The sequence below is a fragment of the Drosophila serrata genome, unplaced genomic scaffold, assembly GCF_035046125.1.
Source record: "Drosophila serrata isolate PLE 108 unplaced genomic scaffold, ASM3504612v1 contig_272, whole genome shotgun sequence".
In the NCBI taxonomy this organism is placed as follows: Eukaryota; Metazoa; Arthropoda; class Insecta; order Diptera; family Drosophilidae; genus Drosophila; species Drosophila serrata.
In genome coordinates, this window is record NW_028257170.1 from 1981792 (window position 1) to 1998018 (window position 16227).

At 46.2% G+C, this 16227-nt stretch overlaps 6 protein-coding genes across 6 annotated transcripts; 4 read left to right on the top strand and 2 right to left on the bottom strand.

Annotated features, from left to right (window-relative positions):
* The first annotated feature begins 46 nt into the window (after positions 1 to 46).
* Positions 47 to 5659, top strand: Setx (probable helicase senataxin). The gene is made up of 7 exons (XM_020959053.2): positions 47 to 354; positions 413 to 1415; positions 1547 to 3161; positions 3216 to 3349; positions 3565 to 3666; positions 3730 to 5354; positions 5421 to 5659. The coding sequence occupies exons 1-7, from the start codon at positions 172 to 174 to the stop codon at positions 5547 to 5549; spliced, it is 4791 nt and encodes a 1596-aa protein (XP_020814712.2). The 5' UTR covers positions 47 to 171; the 3' UTR covers positions 5550 to 5659.
* A 272-nt stretch (positions 5660 to 5931) lies between these two features.
* On the bottom strand, positions 5932 to 9951 carry Cds (CDP-diacylglycerol synthase). The gene is made up of 7 exons (XM_020959055.2): positions 9688 to 9951; positions 8817 to 8941; positions 8142 to 8238; positions 7896 to 8072; positions 7338 to 7826; positions 7141 to 7272; positions 5932 to 7069 (listed from the first exon to the last, which is right to left on the bottom strand). The coding sequence occupies exons 1-7, from the start codon at positions 9805 to 9807 to the stop codon at positions 6857 to 6859; spliced, it is 1353 nt and encodes a 450-aa protein (XP_020814714.1). The 5' UTR covers positions 9808 to 9951; the 3' UTR covers positions 5932 to 6856.
* Positions 9952 to 9984: 33 nt separating this feature from the next.
* On the top strand, positions 9985 to 12705 carry Uba2 (Ubiquitin-like activating enzyme 2). Its single transcript, XM_020959054.2, has 4 exons — positions 9985 to 10314; positions 10379 to 10533; positions 10595 to 10882; positions 10945 to 12705. The coding sequence occupies exons 1-4, from the start codon at positions 10171 to 10173 to the stop codon at positions 12506 to 12508; spliced, it is 2151 nt and encodes a 716-aa protein (XP_020814713.2). The 5' UTR covers positions 9985 to 10170; the 3' UTR covers positions 12509 to 12705.
* Positions 12706 to 12728: 23 nt separating this feature from the next.
* On the top strand, positions 12729 to 13377 carry mRpL36 (mitochondrial ribosomal protein L36). Its single transcript, XM_020959037.2, has 2 exons — positions 12729 to 12882; positions 12938 to 13377. Exons 1-2 carry the CDS (start codon positions 12802 to 12804, stop codon positions 13322 to 13324), a joined length of 468 nt encoding a protein of 155 aa, XP_020814696.2. The 5' UTR covers positions 12729 to 12801; the 3' UTR covers positions 13325 to 13377.
* LOC110189066 (2-aminoethanethiol dioxygenase) lies at positions 13374 to 14372 on the top strand. The gene has a single exon (XM_020959036.2). It carries the CDS (start codon positions 13522 to 13524, stop codon positions 14257 to 14259), a length of 738 nt encoding a protein of 245 aa, XP_020814695.2. The 5' UTR covers positions 13374 to 13521; the 3' UTR covers positions 14260 to 14372.
* On the bottom strand, positions 14363 to 16160 carry ldbr (lariat debranching enzyme). Its single transcript, XM_020959035.2, has 2 exons — positions 15859 to 16160; positions 14363 to 15803 (listed from the first exon to the last, which is right to left on the bottom strand). The coding sequence occupies exons 1-2, from the start codon at positions 16053 to 16055 to the stop codon at positions 14408 to 14410; spliced, it is 1593 nt and encodes a 530-aa protein (XP_020814694.2). The 5' UTR covers positions 16056 to 16160; the 3' UTR covers positions 14363 to 14407.
* Positions 16161 to 16227: the final 67 nt, after the last annotated feature.

A 16227-nucleotide genomic window follows, 5' to 3' on the forward strand; every position in this document is an offset into this window, starting at 1 on the left:
TCGAATAGTGTCCGAAAATACCGAACATATTTTCCAGTATTTTTGCAAACGCGCTTTGGTAATTTGTAAGTTGACACGGCGGGCACACATTATAATCCCCGCAATTTGTTTTTTATTATTTCAAAGAGAAATAAGATTGTTTCGCCGGGAAGGGCGACTCGGTTCGCCATAATGGCCAGCCGCTGGTACTTGGAGCATGTGACCACACGCGAACGTATCGACCTCAACCAGGGGGAGAACCTAATGGGTCGACATTCCTGCTGCAGGATTATTTTAGGTCACATTTATGAGTTTGTGTCCCGGGAGCATGTAAATATAATTGTGAGCGATGCCGGTGTGATAGTACAGGAGATGGTGAGTCTTTGTTCCACTGATCAACTTGTATATGGTCTAATCTGAGTCATTTACTCAGAACTCCAGGAACGGCGTCTTCATCAATGAGCAGCGGATGAGCGGGGAGTTCAGACGCATGCCGGTTGTAGAGGGCACCACCATTAGCTTGGGAGTAGAAGGGCACTACACTGACATTCCGCGCACTTACCCGATCTTCGTGCTGCGGAAAGTGGCTACCGAGGCGGAGGAGATAGTACTGTTATCCGACGACGATGACGATACCCAGCCGCTGCCTGCGCAAACAACTATTAATGGCACTCTGGCTAAAGAATTCAATCTTGGTAAGATTTCCCTGGACTTGGATGAAAAGATGGGTGCTACAGACCAGGAGGGGCAACACTCCAGTACCAACTTGCACCTGCCCAAGATTCCCGAGGTTAAGCAGGAGCTGGTGAGCAGAACCACGAAGGAGATCAGAGACATATTCGGCGAAGCGGATGACGCTATTCTTGGTAGCGTAGTGGATATTAATCCATATCTGTACAACCAGTTGAACAAGAAATCTGGTGGCACTGCTCCTGCGAGCGCCAAAATCCATGACGGCGACGTAATAGAACTGGATACGGATACTAATAAGGAGGAGATGCAGCCACCACCTCCACCAGAGCCGCTTGAACTCATTGACGATGAGTACGACGAGCAGTTTGCCATGTCGCAAGCCGTGCTGCAGGAGATGAAGGCCGAGTTGGCCTCTAGCGACGACGAGGAAGATTTTGTATCGTTTGAAAACATACAAGATGAAGAGCGGCTAGATTCGCCTTCGTCTCAAGTTAGCTACGATGATATCATTATCGTCGAGAGCGACGACGATGAGCTGTATGACAAGGTGGCCGACTGGTCGAACAAACTCCTTAGCCAAAAGGTTCCAGACGTCATCGCAATGTCGCAAGCATATTCGGTGATGGAGGACTCGAGCTCGGATCAGGAGAACGAGTCGCTCTTTGAAATGAAGCCACCGATAAGGTCACTCCGCATTGATAGCTCCAGCGAGGATGAATCCAGTGAACTGGTTCTGTGTAATGGTAAATATACTAAGTGGAATTTAACAATAATTTACATATACGAATGAAAGTATATATTTCAGTTCCAATTTAAAATGAAAGAATTATCTTTAAATATTTAAACAAAGTATTCTCCTAATCCTTATCCACAGCAGAAAGCAGAACAAAAGACCCTCCCTTCATAGATACAGATGAAACTCTGAAAAGAGATAAACCAGAACAGCAGGACGAAAATTGGGATTGCCGCGAAGAGTTGGTGGTAACTCTGCATGCTCCTGAGGAACCAAAGAATATATCAATTGAAAAAACTGAGAGGAACTTATCTTTCACCCGGTTAAAAAGCAAGACAATCCAATCCGGTGAGGATGGCGATGGAAAGGCTATGGAACCTCAAAAGAAAGCGAAAAGGATAACCCCGAAAGAACAAGATCAAGACGAATCTGCTAAGGTTCTAGAAACTCCGTCAAAAAGCCGAAGCGCTAGGTTACTAAACCGATCGCGTTCCTGCTATATTGAGCGGGCAATAGAGTTGGATGAAGCCCTGATCAGCAAACAAGTAAATTACGATATAAAAGAAAAGCAAAACGAATCTCTGTCTAGGAAGGGCCACGTTACCAAGAAGTACGAGGAAAACAAATCAAATAAGACAATTCCTTCTCATGAAGGAAATGAAGAAAAAGCGAAGCCACCCAAAAATAGTAGCAATAGCGTTACACCAAGAAAAGAGGACACAGTTGAAAGTGTAACTCAAATAAAGGGCCTAAGCCCTCGCTTGCTAAACCGATCAAAATCATGTTATATAGATCCCACGGATTATATGCTTAGGACTAAGGAGAATTTGCCAGGCCATAGCAATGCTACCACGAGAGCTGAGATCACCAAGGATACCAGATTTACTCGCGGGCCTTCCATAATAGAGGCTCCATTCATGTTAAAAAATCGGTGCAAGGTTAACAAGGATAAGCAGAAGGTTATCGATCGCCAGCGCTTCGTTGATTACCAAGCCGAAATGAACGCCAAGTGGTACCAGAAACCGAAGGATAAAAAAAAGGACGACGCTGTGATCAAGGAGAAACGACGAGAGGCGTTGAAGAAGCTCTCTGATAAACCCAAAGATGAGGAGAATAAGCCCTCCACCTCGAAAGCAAGCAAAAGAAAGAATTGCACCAGTGTGCCCACTGTCAGCAACTCAAATCGCGGGGAATTCCTCACCAAAGGGATCGAAAGTGGTCCTCCAGCCAAAATATCAAAGAAGGCAGCGCCGGCGAAGAATTCGACTCCCAAGCGACGCTGCACCATTGACGATCCGTCGCAGCGGCCCTCTACAGCGGACGATCTAGCCAAATATCCAGAACCTCATTGCTCCCGTCCGCCAGAACGCAAGGAGGCGCAGGAGGCTAGGAATCAACGAACTTGTAATCGCGTCAACTTTGCTGATATGGAACGTGAAAGCAAGATGAAGAAACAGCAAAGGCGCGTCCGTTTCTGCGACAAAGTCAAGATTAAATATATTGATAATATAAGTGGGGCCCGTAAGCCCGTGCGGAAAAGGAAGGATACCTTGAAGATCTGCCTTAGCACGTATAGCGAGAGACGCGAATGGACCCTTAAGGGGAACCATATGGTGAACGACATTCCCTTTCAAAAGCAGACTATCCTTACATGGGCCAATCAGTGGCTGAAGCATGGCACTGTGGATGCTGTAGCTGAAACGGATGTCCTGATGCCTATTCCCTCCGACTTTAGCGGCTTCCAACATTACAAGAAGTAAGTTAAAAGGTGGCTTGGGAAGAGAATCATTTACTAATATAATATTAACAGGACTTTTTTGCCGCTGATGAGACTAGAGATGCTGACCACCATCGAAAGAGACTACAAGAGCTCGAAGATAACACTTGATCTTAAGGTGATTGCAGTATATTCCGAGAAAGAGTGCTACCACTTAGTGGCCAGAAGTAAGTTGAAAAGTATTAACAAACAAAAGCGGTGTCAAGAAAGAGATAGTCGAAGGCATTCAAGGCGTTATTAGCCGCCCTCGCATATGCGCTGGCTAAGTGAAGCTCTTATCTGAAAAGAACTTTTTGTTTATCAATCAATCACATAATCCAGGAAATATCCCCACTCTATAGCTAACTGTGTCAATACTCTCCTATCTATCTGCACTTCACAGCTAAGACCAAACCCATTGGAAAGTTCGACCTTTACACTCTTTCCAGTGGCCACGAACTGGCCGAAACCTTCGCCCTGCTGTTGGCCCAAAAGACTGTCGGTGGTAAGTGCTAAAATTAAATTAATTAAATTAAATTAATTTTTTCATTGACCATTTACCCTCCAGGCAGCGCTTGGGACCTGACATTTCAAATTTGTGCACAGGTATCCTTGGACATGATGAAAAGGCTGCAGCAGTTAATTGCTCGTCCGGTGGTAGATAGCCTCCGAGTGGAATTGGGAGCTTTGAGCGCTATTCATCAGCTTCACCGTTCGCCACTCTGCAGACGAATCTTGATGCCCACTGAGGCGGTAAAAACTGTACAAATACCATCTATGGCACAGGCGCTTGCCTACAAGGGATTTAGCCCACTTAACAAGGATCAGGAGGATATTTGTCTCCGCGTCTATGAGAGAGTAATCGACGACATGAACCCAAGCTTGACACTGGTCCAGGGTCCTCCTGGCACTGGTAAATCCATACTTCTGTCAAATCTCAGTCTGCAGTGTCTATATGGAAGGGCCTCTGTTATGCTGGACCGCAAGTTATTAATATGTGCCCATTCTAACACGGCTGTGGATCATTTGGTGAAAGCTTTAAGTAAAGCACTTTTTGCCATGAGCCATGACCACTTCCAGCTTCTGCGATTCGGGATGAACGAAAAAATTAACGAAAACTCAAAACAGTTTTCGGTTTCTGCGCATTTAAAAAAAGCCAAGAATGATAAGCTGAAGCGTCTAGCTCCAGAGATCATCGAAATGTTAAAGAAGCAGCACTGTGAATTGAGTGGCGAGATCCAGCAGCTGAGGCAGAACTCAAATCTGATGTCCACTTATCTTCACCAGCAGTTGGAACAGAAGCAGAAGCAGCTTTTGCTGATCAGCGAGCAACTCAATCCACCGCTGACGCAACGTGAGGAGTATGACATTACCAAGATGTGTGTCAAGCGGGCCCACATCGTCTGCACGACGCTCTCATCATGTGTTAAGCTGGCCAATTACGTGGACTTCTTCGACATCTGCATCATCGACGAGGCCACTCAGTGCACGGAGCCCTGGACGCTTCTTCCCATGAGATTTGGTATAAAACACCTCGTTCTGGTTGGAGATACACAGCAGCTACCGGCGGTAGTGCTGTCGAAGAAGGCCACTGACTTGGGGCTCGGTAACTCCATGTTCGACAGGATTCAGAAGAGCCTGGTGAAGCACCTCAATCTGAATCAACCAGGAGGCATTGTGCACACCAAACTTTTTAAGTTAACCATGCAGTATCGCATGCACCCAGAGATCTGCCGGTGGCCCAACAAATACTTCTATGAGAATAAACTAGTGAGTGCGGATACAACCGCAAAGTCTTCGCCGCTTATCCCCTACTGCGTGGTGAATCTGAGCTACACTCGAGACACCGGTGGTACCAGTGGGAATAAGAGCATAAGCAACGACGAGGAGGCTCGTTTCGTGGCTCAATTGCTGGCTGAGATGGACAAACATATGCCCAGCAATCGTTTTAGTTACGGTTTGATCTCGCCGTACAGCAATCAGTGCCACGTCCTTAGCCAGGTAATTCCACGCCATATGAAGTTGACGCCGAAAACTGTGGACTCGTACCAGGGATTGGAGAAGGACGTGATTATAATCTCTAATGCACGGACACGCGGCTGCGGCTTTCTGGCCCACTATCAGCGACTCAATGTGGCTCTGACAAGGCCGAAGCGATGCCTGATTATATGTGGAAACTTTGATGATCTGCAGGTGAGTGAGCTGTTAGATCTGGATACATATGTGTTGTTTTTATAATGCTTTTCTTTCTTTGTTCAGTCTGTTGATATGTGGCGACAGTTGCTTGACGATGCCCGCCAGCGTAAAGTTTACTTCGACTTGAAACGCGACGAAGTAAACGATTTGCAGCGCTCCCTGATGCAGAAGCTCCTTGTGAAACCATTGTGATTGCCCATGATTCCCTAATAGGAAACTATACCCTTATGATAATTAATAGATTTAAGAACACGTCACTTCGTGTACCTTCGTTTTTGAATAAAATTAATTGTTTTTTGTAATTTTCCTTACATTCATTCATATTATTTATTTTTAACACATTGATAGAGAATTAAAGAATTGAAGTTTGTTCATTGAAAACTTTGTACACCTAGTTAATAAAGGGATTAGACCAGCATGTGCATTTTAAACCCATTCGCGATTATGACCACACTACTTAATATATTCTTAACACGACCTGATTTAGCTTAATAACATTTTCACAAATAGTAAATGCCTGCGGGGTCTCTGTTTTTCTTTTATTTTCTTTTGACACAAATCACTTTGTAAAATATTTCTGGTTTGGTTTTAATTGGTTTTCATTTGAAAATATTCATATTTACTAAGTGGGAAAACTGAAGGGATTTCGAGTTTTGAATTTATTTTAATGGGATAATTAAGCATCCTCAGTTCGCTTCCTACTTTGCAAATTTTACACTTGGTCTAATCCTTTTCAAACACCATCAACTTGCATTTAATTTTGTAAATGCTTTAAAGATCGTAATATATCAGGTTATATATTATCTATTTTGTGAGTTCAGGATGGATAATTTTAATGTTATATACCAAAAGAAGGAAATAATAAATATTCAATAGGTTTAAATCAATTGTTTACATTCTACATATATATTGCACTATATAGAGTTACAGCTTTACGGAAATCTTCCCGAAATAACTTGATCGATTTTTTCTCATTTCCCGTCCCTCTCTTTTAATCCAACTAAAATGCGCTTTAATTATGCTAATCTCCAGCTGCCGCTGCCTGATCATCTCTAAGTAATAGTAAGTAAATTCACTAACAACACGCACACACACACACACACATAGTCTATATATTAAATTCATAGTTCTGTTTGCTTTGTCTTGCGTTGCCCCTCACTGCGGCATTAAAAAGTATGGAATCGCTTAACAACAAAGGTAAAGTCACGGATAATCCGATACTGAACTTGGTGCAAAAGTAAAGGAGGGATAAACTTAGGAAATAAATTTAAAATGTAGCAACAAAAATCTAGCTAAAAACTAATAACATAACAAAAATTATGCCCGTAATTAAGACTTATTTTATGCGGCTGCTAGAAGTGCGCTAGCCAGTATATGCTTACAGTTGTATATATCAAGTAGGTATATATATAAATTTCGATTTTATATATATGTAGAACGTACGACTAAAGCAAACATTTTGTCAGAATCTAATGGGTAGCCGCTGCAAAGGCTTAGGCTTAGGTTAGCATGTCGCCCAGGTTGTCCTTAAGCGACTGATAAATTTGGTATTGTTGATCAGGTTTGAGGTTGTAAATCTGCGTCAACAGCTTCGCCGGCGACGGAGTTCTGATGAAGCTCGAAATATAAACGTTGACAAAGGTGGCCATCAGAAACTGGCAGTCGAAGCGATCCATGATACCGCCATGTCCGGGAATCATGTCCCCAAAGTCCTGTCAACGACATATAGAGATAGTCATGATTAGAGAAAATTCAATTTGCTTGTGAAAACGAGCGTATTAACCTTGATTTTGAATGCTCTCTTAAATCCAGAGGCAAAGAAGCCGCCAAACGGTCCAATTATGGAGCTGAAGAGGCTCAATGAGATCGAGTGCCAGATGTAGGGGTAAAGACTTAGGGTTTTGCCAATGCCGAACTGAAAATTAATCACAAATATCCATGTATTGATTCTAATTATACAAAACAATTAAGACTACTTACCAGCTTAAGACTGTACTCCTGGGGGGTGAATAGATAGCTAGGTACACAGGACATCGTCATGCGGCCCAGTTCCTCCGAGTACTGGATGGGGCAAATGAAGTACTGGTAGTTGCACAGCACATAGGAAAACAGAATGCCAAAGACCACTGTGGCGAACCCACCCCCAATGAAGCCCTCCCAGGTCTTCTTGGGGCTCAGCTTGATGAGGGGCGTGCGGCCGAAGAAGAACCCAAACACATACGCCATGACATCATTGCACACAATCATGGAGACAGGTACGATGAACCAAATTAGACCCTCGAATATGTTCTGAATAATGAGATAGCTTTGGGTGACGACAATTAGCAGCGACACATGGGTCCAGGCAAACAGGCTGAACTGCTTAATGTAGTACTTCTTCACCAGCGAGAGGACGAACCAAACGAAGCCAATGATGTATAGGGCAAAGGACAGGAAGCGGTGATAGGTCACCAGGAACTTGAGGTACTCCTGTAAAAGAGAATAAATTGGATTAGTTCAGATGTTTCCTTAAAAATTGCATAAGGAAGGGACATTTACCACTCGGTTGATGACCACGCCAAAGTAGTCCACCAGGTTCTCGCCATAAAAGAAGTAGTTGGAGGTGAGAAGGAAGTACCAGGACAGACTGCGGAACCAGGGCAGGCCATGAATCCGATACACCTGGTAGCCAATCGATATGATCTCCTGAAAGCACTTAACCTGCACCAACAGTGTCTGTTTTGGAGAGAGTATAAAAAAGTAATTTGGTACTCGTTTCAGTCGATTCCTCATTTAACTACCCACCGTGATCATCAGGGCCAGTGGACCGCCATAAATGATCAGTGCAAAGCCGCATATCATAATCCATGTGAAAATGCCGCGGATGACCCAATTCTTCCATCTGTGGAATGAGCGTAAAATTATTGTTTGTTAATATATTGTGTATATATGTCTGTATTTGCTTGCCGCAAACTGCAGCCAGCTGTGGATGAAATATTTTTGGAAAGCTTACACATTCAAAATACTATACACACTCTTCTCTTAATTGAAAATTGTGTATAACTTATGGCCAAAATTTGTTTCTACTCATTGATTTTTTTATGTGAAACAATAAGTATGACTTCAATGATTATCCATGTTTTCTATACACTATCAATTTGGTTTATAAAGTAAATATGTCGCAGATCCTTTATTATATCGTTTCTACATTTTTTGGAAATGGATCCGTTAACTATTAATATAATTACAGAATCTTTACAATTTTAATTAAGACAGCAAATCACTTTAAGGTTTGAAGTATTTGTTGAAATGAATAAAATTTTCGTTATATTCGAAATAACTAAAATTAAGAAATCATAGACTTTATCGTAGTTCAATCTATAATCCTATACCTAGGGAATTTTTTAATGAAAACACGTGAAATGTTGGAATTGTTTAAATTAAAAGCAGACTGGGTTGATTTGCAAAGCATTCACTCACCGATCGGGCAAATCCTTGAGGGCCGAGTCCAGTAGTTCAGGTGTCTTGTCGGTGCCCTGCGGCAGGTTCTTGGCCAGCTCCTCCACAAACTTCTCCTCGGGAATCTTCTCCTCCTCGGAGTCCACCTGCGCAATAGGAAAGGGCGAAAGCGGGAATCGCAATAATTAGGGTGCGCATAAAGATTGGCTGTGAAATGTATTCCCGATCGGGTTGCAGGGTTTAAGCACTTTCTATTAGGCACGCTGTGCAAAGTCCAAGATACGTGTATGTATGTGGCTATATACCCATAATCAGAACCATTCGTTTATCCAAGGCGCACACACATGCACGAGGAAATGGGAAAGGGAATGAATTGCGGGCTTTTTCGGTGGCGTGTTTTGTTTGTTGCCAAATCGCGTCGTTGATAAGACGACATGCGGGGCGGCGGAGGCCTCTTCTTATCACACAAAAAAACTTAGCCGGAACTATTGCAAAAAGAAAATAGAGAAAGAAGAAGGAGAAGGGTGGGTAATGGCCAATGCTTCCGTAATGCTTTCGTCCACTTAATTGGATTTGCTGGAAATAATGGCGCTATATTGCAACACAGCAGGTGGGCGGTGGGGGTGGCTGCCAATGTTATTGTGTTCTTGCAATGTTCTTGTTATTGGATTTTCTCCTGCTCTCTCTCGCTCTCCCCGACTCTCCGCCGCTCTCTCGTGCCCACCTGCTCGTGCGTCAGAGAATAACAAAAACACACGCACACACACCGACACACATATGCTGGTATACACACATTTAGCTTCGACTCCTATGTTTCTTCTGCGCTCCAAGAATTATGCAAATGGAGTAGCAACAATCGCTGCTGCTCCACATAGAAGTCATTGCCACTTACATGGTCCGAGGAGTCAGCGGCGGAGGAGTTGCGCTTGGCTGCCCCCGATCCTGATCCGGCAACGGCGGAGGAGTCCTCCAGAGTCTCCTCCTCCCCCTTCCTGCGGCGCACTTCGGTCATTATGTTCGATTTTCACCGCGCGGCGCTATTGATTTTCCCGTAACTGACTTGACCGCTTCGCTCAAATTCCGTGTTTCGCTTGCCGAGATCCGTGCCCCGTGAAAATGTTCACCAGCACTTTGTCCGTAAAAAATACAAATGTTCGACTTTTCTCTATTTCTGATTAGAACGCTGCTGGTAGTGTGACCAGTGGAGCTGGGGGCAAAGTGGCAGATGTATGTTTCACGCGTTATGGGATTATTTAGGCAGGCGACTGTGGTCATATTGCCGGCGGCGTCACTTGCCAAAAATTTTCGCGTCGCAAACATTTTCTGGAATCTTTTGAGTGAAAATACGAAGAAAGAGAAAGGATAAAACAGGAAAATGGCAGCAGCTATCGATGGCGTTTTTCCGTCCACTTTGCAGGAGCTTGTGAAGAAATCAAAAGTTCTAGTCGTGGGTGCTGGCGGCATCGGCTGCGAGGTGCTGAAAAACCTTGTGCTCAGCGGCTTCACAGACATCGAAATTGTATGTTTTTTTTTTGCAAATGGAAGGTTTTTGATTTAATTGCTAATGTGATTAATGCCCACAGATCGACCTAGACACTATAGATTTGAGCAACCTCAATCGGCAGTTCCTTTTTCATCGGGAGCACGTTGGCAAGTCGAAAGCGCGGGTGGCAAGGGAGAGCGCCCTGAGCTTCAATCCAGATGCCAATATAACTGCTTACCACGATAGTGTAACGTCGTAGGTTTTTCTTACTTCATTTTCCGCAAATTGTAGATATATTTAAACCCCTTAATTCCAGAACCGACTACGGAGTCAACTTCTACAAGAAGTTTGATTTGGTGCTCAGTGCTTTGGACAACCGGGCCGCCCGTATCCATGTAAATCGCATGTGTCTGAATGCCGACGTTCCGCTGATCGAGAGCGGAACCGCCGGCTACAGCGGACAAGTGGAACTGATCAAACGCGGCCTCACTCAGTGCTATGAGTGCACTCCCAAAGAGAAGCAGCGCAGCTTTCCTGGCTGCACTATCCGCAACACGCCCTCGGAGCCGATTCACTGCATCGTCTGGGCCAAGCATCTGTTCAAGTGAGTACAGAATAAATATTCAGCACATCAGAAAACAGCTTCTAACAAATTTTAAATTTTAGTCAACTCTTTGGTGAGTCTCTGGATGATGAGGATATTTCGCCCGATGCAGCTGATCCAGATGCCCAGGAGGCCGCAGTAAGTGCAGACAGTGATGGAGCTAGCGGAGATGCTACTCCAAAAGTGGTCGATAAGGAAGAAGAGAAGGAGCCTAAGGAAGACAAGGAGGATGATTTGGACAATGGCAATGTGGTGCGCATTAACACTCGTCAGTGGGCCAAGGAATGCAATTATGATGCTGGCACGCTGTTCAACAAGTTCTTTAACGAGGACATTAACTGCTTGCTCCAAATGGGGAATCTCTGGCTGACACGCAGGGCACCCGTTCCAGTCCAATGGGACACTCTACTGCCCGAGAGCAAGTCCGATGATAACCCTGAGATTGCCAAGCAGCATCACAAGGTCTGGACCCTTGAGGAATGTGCATCTGTCTTTGCCAGTGCGTTGAAGGATCTGAGTGCAAGTTTCCTGAAGCTGGAGGGTGATGATACGTTGTCTTGGGACAAGGACGACCAGCCTGCCATGGACTTCGTGGCCGCCTGTGCCAACGTACGCTCTTATATCTTCAATATTGAGCGCAAGTCGCGCTTCGAGATCAAGTCGATGGCGGGAAATATCATTCCGGCTATAGCCACTACCAATGCCATAACTGCCGGCATTTCCGTGCTACGCGCCTTCAATGTGTTGGAGGCCAAGTGGACTCAATGCATTACCGTTTATGCACGCCTTAGGCTGAATCCGCGTAACCAGTTCCTGGTACCAGATGCCTGTCTTCCCGGTCCCAATCCTGACTGCTCTGTGTGTTCGAAGGATCCGGCTATTACGCTGAAGATTGATACAAAGCGAATGACCATCCGGGAGCTACGCGACGAGGTGCTAATCAAGACGCTCAATATGGTGAAACCTGATGTGGAGGTGCCCCTAACCAGCACCGTTTTGCTTTCCTCAGAAGAAGGCGAGACCGATGACATCGAGGGCAAGCTCCTAAGCGAGATGAACATCGTAGATGGAGTGATCCTTAAGGCCGACGACTTCTTCCAAAATTACGAGCTGCGGATTATAATCTCTCACTTTGATGCCGAGAGAGAGGATAATTTGTTCGAAGTGGTGGCGCAGGCCAAACAACTGCAGCCCAAAGAGGAGGAAAAGATTATTGAAAAGGACGTGGAGAAAGAGGAGGAGAAGAAAGATTTCGATAAATCTGCGAAGAAGCGTTCGGCTAATGGTGCAGGAGATGCCACTGACGAGGGACCCTCCACATCGAAGCGCAGCAAGCCCACCGATGTGGATGTGGTAGACGACGATGACGACGACGATTGCCTGTTGATCGAGGAGGACGAGGATGAGGCAGAAACTGTGGCAGTCGCCACAGACAAGCTATCCGTGCAGAGTCCTCCAAAGTCCGGCACGAAACGCAAGCCCAGCGATGTGATCGACGATGACGATGAGGACATTACCGAGATTCTGGATTCCTCCGACGAGGAGCCAGCGGGACCCACCAAGTGCAAGCGTACCCGTTTGGATGAGTCTCTATCCAATCCCATAGAAGTCATCAATATCGATTAATCATTAAAACAAAAAAAAAACGCCGTGGATAATATCTCAACTGCAGTTTTAAAATGAAATACTTGTGTACATTTGCAACTATTAAAACGCTCACTTTGAAATTGAGTCCAATAATGAATAGTTGAGTGGATCCGCTCGAATGAAATGAATAACAAATGTTTTCTTTTTAAAACAATAAAAAAATTAAATTAAAATAATCCAGCCAGAGTCGGGGAAATTATTTTCTCGGTGGGGGTTAAATTCGAACAGCAGCCGCAACGGGAGGAAGGTTTACCCCCGAAATCCCCCTACATATGGCACTGTCGCGACCAGTGTTGGCTAACCCTCGAAGTCTGAGGGTGTTATCGGGGCTATTTGGGTGGAAACACAACAAGGTAGGAGTTTCAACTTTGATTTTTGACCATTTCTCAATGAAAAATGATTTCTCAGATGTCCCTGGCCAGCAGAATATTACAACAAGGCTCCCGCCTTTGGAGCGGGCTAAGTGCGGCACGTGGTTTCCATGTTCTCGTGAGGCCGGCGGCGCCACCAAGTGCACCCACTGCAAGCACACAACTGATGACCGGTCCAGCTACGATCCAGCAAGGATCGGGACTTCTGACGCCTTGTTCGACGCTGCTTCAACAGGTGGCTGGGTTCAAAGTAAAGGGTCGGTTGAAGCGACGCTGCAAGGACTGCTACATCGTGGTGCGGCAGGAGCGCGGTTATGTCATATGTCCCACGCATCCGCGTCACAAGCAGATGGCGATGAAGAAGCGCGACTACAAGTCCTGGATCCTGACACATGCCACACAGTCCAAGGAGCGGGGTTTTTAGACCTATTTGCATAGTTAAAGGCGTGTTAAGAATAAAACAAAACTTAAATAAGACTTCCGAACTGGTCCCTTTTGGCGTTTTCCAACACTTTGCTGTTGTTTATCTTTTTTCTGGAAGCCAGGGGACTTCAGTCGTTCTTGCCTTTTCTCCGGACGTCAGTGAAGTGTCACGGCTGAAGAAGCTACGTACGCCCCGAGATGACGACGCACTTCACCAACGTGCTGCGGCAGGCTTTCAAGACGTTCGACCGGGCCAACCATGCCAGCTTCAATGCCAACCTGCAACATCTGCGCCAGCTGACGGACGAGCTGACCCACCGGGACCTGCACCTTCGCGAGGAGCTCTTCCGGAACGTCGATGTCGGCGTCTCTGGCCGCCGAGCGCCGTGCAGCTATATGCACATCTTCGAGGACGAGCGCTTCTCCATGAGCCTGTTCATTGTGCGCGAAAGAAGTGACATTCCGTTCCATGACCACCCCATGATGTTTGGCCTGCTACGATGCATTTGGGGGCAACTTCTTGTGCAGAGCTATTCGCAGCAGATTGGAGCAGACGACTCCCTTACATATGATCCGCATCCTACGTTGGTCAAGGTGAACGCAGAAGAGCCCAACCTGGTCACGCCGGACAGCCCATGCGCTGTGCTGACCCCTAGGAGGAGAAACTACCATCAGATCACCCAGACGGGCAACGGAGGAGTATCTGCTTTTTTTGACATTCTTAGCCCGCCCTACGATGCGGATATGCCCGTGTATGGGCCACGCCAATGCCGCTTTTACAGCCCCAGAGCGGACGGTGGCCAGCTGCAGCTGCAATGCATCCCCTCGCCGGCCACCTACTACTGTGATGTGGTGGAGACGCCAGAGTCTGTGCTGGAGGCTGCATTCCAGTGCGCTGACGAGGCCTATAACGCCGCCAATGCCAGCGAGACGTAGTGAGTCTGCGTGTCTGCAGCCTAACCCTCCTATTTATTCGCCCATCACCCGTTGGCTGCCAAGCCAGCCAAGTATCTTCTGTGTTATTTAAATAAATTGCCTCTTTTTTTTAAGTTCGCTCCGCTTTTACTACGGAATTCGTTGGATGTTAGTCTTCTTCCTCAGCTTGGTAGATGTTCTGGTTTCGTCGCTTCAACTTCTTCAGATTGGAACTACACGCCGTCACCGGAGCTGGTTCCTCCACTTTTGGCGCCTCTGTGATTTCCTCAGTCTCCTCCTCAGCCACCGTGTCCTCCGGCAGATCAATTACGTTTTCATCGATGGCATCTGTTGACGTCGGCGCCGGCAGGGATAAATTTAATTTTCTTTTCGTTGGTGTGATCAAGGGCTCGCCGAGATCCTCCTCTGTCATCTTTTCGTCATAACTTTTCGAAAGCTGAACTGTAGATTCAGCAACTGGCAGATCTTTTCCATTAGCTAGCATAGCTAAGCATAATGGATCATCAATGCCAAGGGCAGCGCAAAACGTGTTGCTTTGTGGATTCAGGTGGGCTTTTGGTTGACCAACTGCCATGCTTTTGTAGTTGGACTGCTCTTCGGGATCGTAGGCTGGAACAGTGCGCTCAAAGTTCTCTGGCACCTGCAGATTCTGGAATTTCGTCGTAACTGCTTCCAGCTCCTCTTCGGTGGGTGTAAAGTTGAAGCGCTCTGTGACCGCCCCCGCTTTCTTTCCCGGCAGATAGTAGTAGTTCTCCTTCACAGAAACCAAATGGTTAGTGCTGTGCAAAATGGCCAGCCATTCCGAGTCATATTGAAGCCGGGGATTGCCCTCAATTGGGTCGCTCGGTATCTCCACTACTTGCAGGAAACCACGACGCGGTAGGCACTTATCCAAAGCCAGGAATTTTGTGACAGGTACGGGTTTCGATGGTGGGGGTGTGGGAGCTGCTTTCTCGTCATCTTCATCCTCACTGCTGCTGGAGGAGGAGGAGGACGCGGCTCCGTCATCCTTTCGCTTCTGGCACGGATTGTGCGGTACCAGGGCAGCAAACTTGCAGTGCAGATGGGCGGCGAACCAGTAGGCTGGCTGTACCGCCTTTAGTAGCTCCTCTAACGGCCGACTTCCCAGCTGACCACTTTCCATGTCCGCCGCAAAGAAGGGTTTCCGCCGCAGAAGCTGCGCCTTGTTACCATACTCATAGATGCCGGTGGGCCAGTCGTGCGATAGAAAGATGTCTACCCGACCAGACAGCTGCTTCAGCCGGAACACCTCCAACTGTCGCACATGGTAAACACTACGGCATGTCGCCTCCGAGTAGGGCGGAAATTCGTGGTGACCACGCAGAAAGTCATGTCCCTTAAAAATGCCACTTATGCCTGCGATGCGCACTCCGTTCACGTTAACCACACCGGCGTATCCCAGATAATAGATGTTTGGAGCCACCCAGCCACCGTAGGGCAACTCTTGGAGGTAGTTTGAGGCTTCGTGATTGCCGCCAATGAAAATGGTCAGTACCGGCGCCACTTTCTCCCCGCTGTAGTACCTGTAGGTTAGGGATTATGACCAAGTGTCCAACGTCAGTCAATTAGCGTACTCACTTGTAGAAGGTACACATGTCCAGGTACTTCTTGGGCACCGCCATGGTCTGGAGGTCCTCCAGATTCCGCGTAGACTGGAAATCGCCGCAGCATAGCAGCAGGTCTATCTTGATACCGCTCTCCTTCTCGATGCCCTCGATAGTGTCGTAGATGCGCTCCAGTTCGCCATGTGCACAGCCTTCAACCGCTATTTTCATGCTTTTAATATAACCTTGTTATAGTTTTGTTTTTAAATTCAAATCAACTTTACACTTCTTTTTGCAGAATTGCATTAGGCCGCTTACCAACACTAATTGGCGTCACATTAAAAACAGCTGACTTATCGATTATCGCAAGAAACAGTTCAAGTTATCGATTTGTTTTACATTG

Coding starts and splice junctions, on each gene's coding strand:
- Setx (XM_020959053.2), top strand. CDS start 172: ATGGCCAGCCGCTGGTACTTGGAGCATGTGACCACACGCGAACGTATC. Junction 355..412: donor GTGTGATAGTACAGGAGATG/GTGAGTCTTTGT, acceptor TCATTTACTCAG/AACTCCAGGAACGGCGTCTT. Junction 3,162..3,215: donor GGCTTCCAACATTACAAGAA/GTAAGTTAAAAG, acceptor TAATATTAACAG/GACTTTTTTGCCGCTGATGA.
- Cds (XM_020959055.2), bottom strand. CDS start 9,807: ATGACCGAAGTGCGCCGCAGGAAGGGGGAGGAGGAGACTCTGGAGGAC. Junction 7,827..7,895: donor GCGTGGTCATCAACCGAGTG/GTAAATGTCCCT, acceptor TCTCTTTTACAG/GAGTACCTCAAGTTCCTGGT. Junction 7,070..7,140: donor AGAGAGCATTCAAAATCAAG/GTTAATACGCTC, acceptor TGTCGTTGACAG/GACTTTGGGGACATGATTCC.
- Uba2 (XM_020959054.2), top strand. CDS start 10,171: ATGGCAGCAGCTATCGATGGCGTTTTTCCGTCCACTTTGCAGGAGCTT. Junction 10,315..10,378: donor GCTTCACAGACATCGAAATT/GTATGTTTTTTT, acceptor TAATGCCCACAG/ATCGACCTAGACACTATAGA. Junction 10,534..10,594: donor TACCACGATAGTGTAACGTC/GTAGGTTTTTCT, acceptor CCTTAATTCCAG/AACCGACTACGGAGTCAACT.
- mRpL36 (XM_020959037.2), top strand. CDS start 12,802: ATGGCACTGTCGCGACCAGTGTTGGCTAACCCTCGAAGTCTGAGGGTG. Junction 12,883..12,937: donor TTGGGTGGAAACACAACAAG/GTAGGAGTTTCA, acceptor ATGATTTCTCAG/ATGTCCCTGGCCAGCAGAAT.
- LOC110189066 (XM_020959036.2), top strand. CDS start 13,522: ATGACGACGCACTTCACCAACGTGCTGCGGCAGGCTTTCAAGACGTTC.
- ldbr (XM_020959035.2), bottom strand. CDS start 16,055: ATGAAAATAGCGGTTGAAGGCTGTGCACATGGCGAACTGGAGCGCATC. Junction 15,804..15,858: donor GACATGTGTACCTTCTACAA/GTGAGTACGCTA, acceptor CCTAACCTACAG/GTACTACAGCGGGGAGAAAG.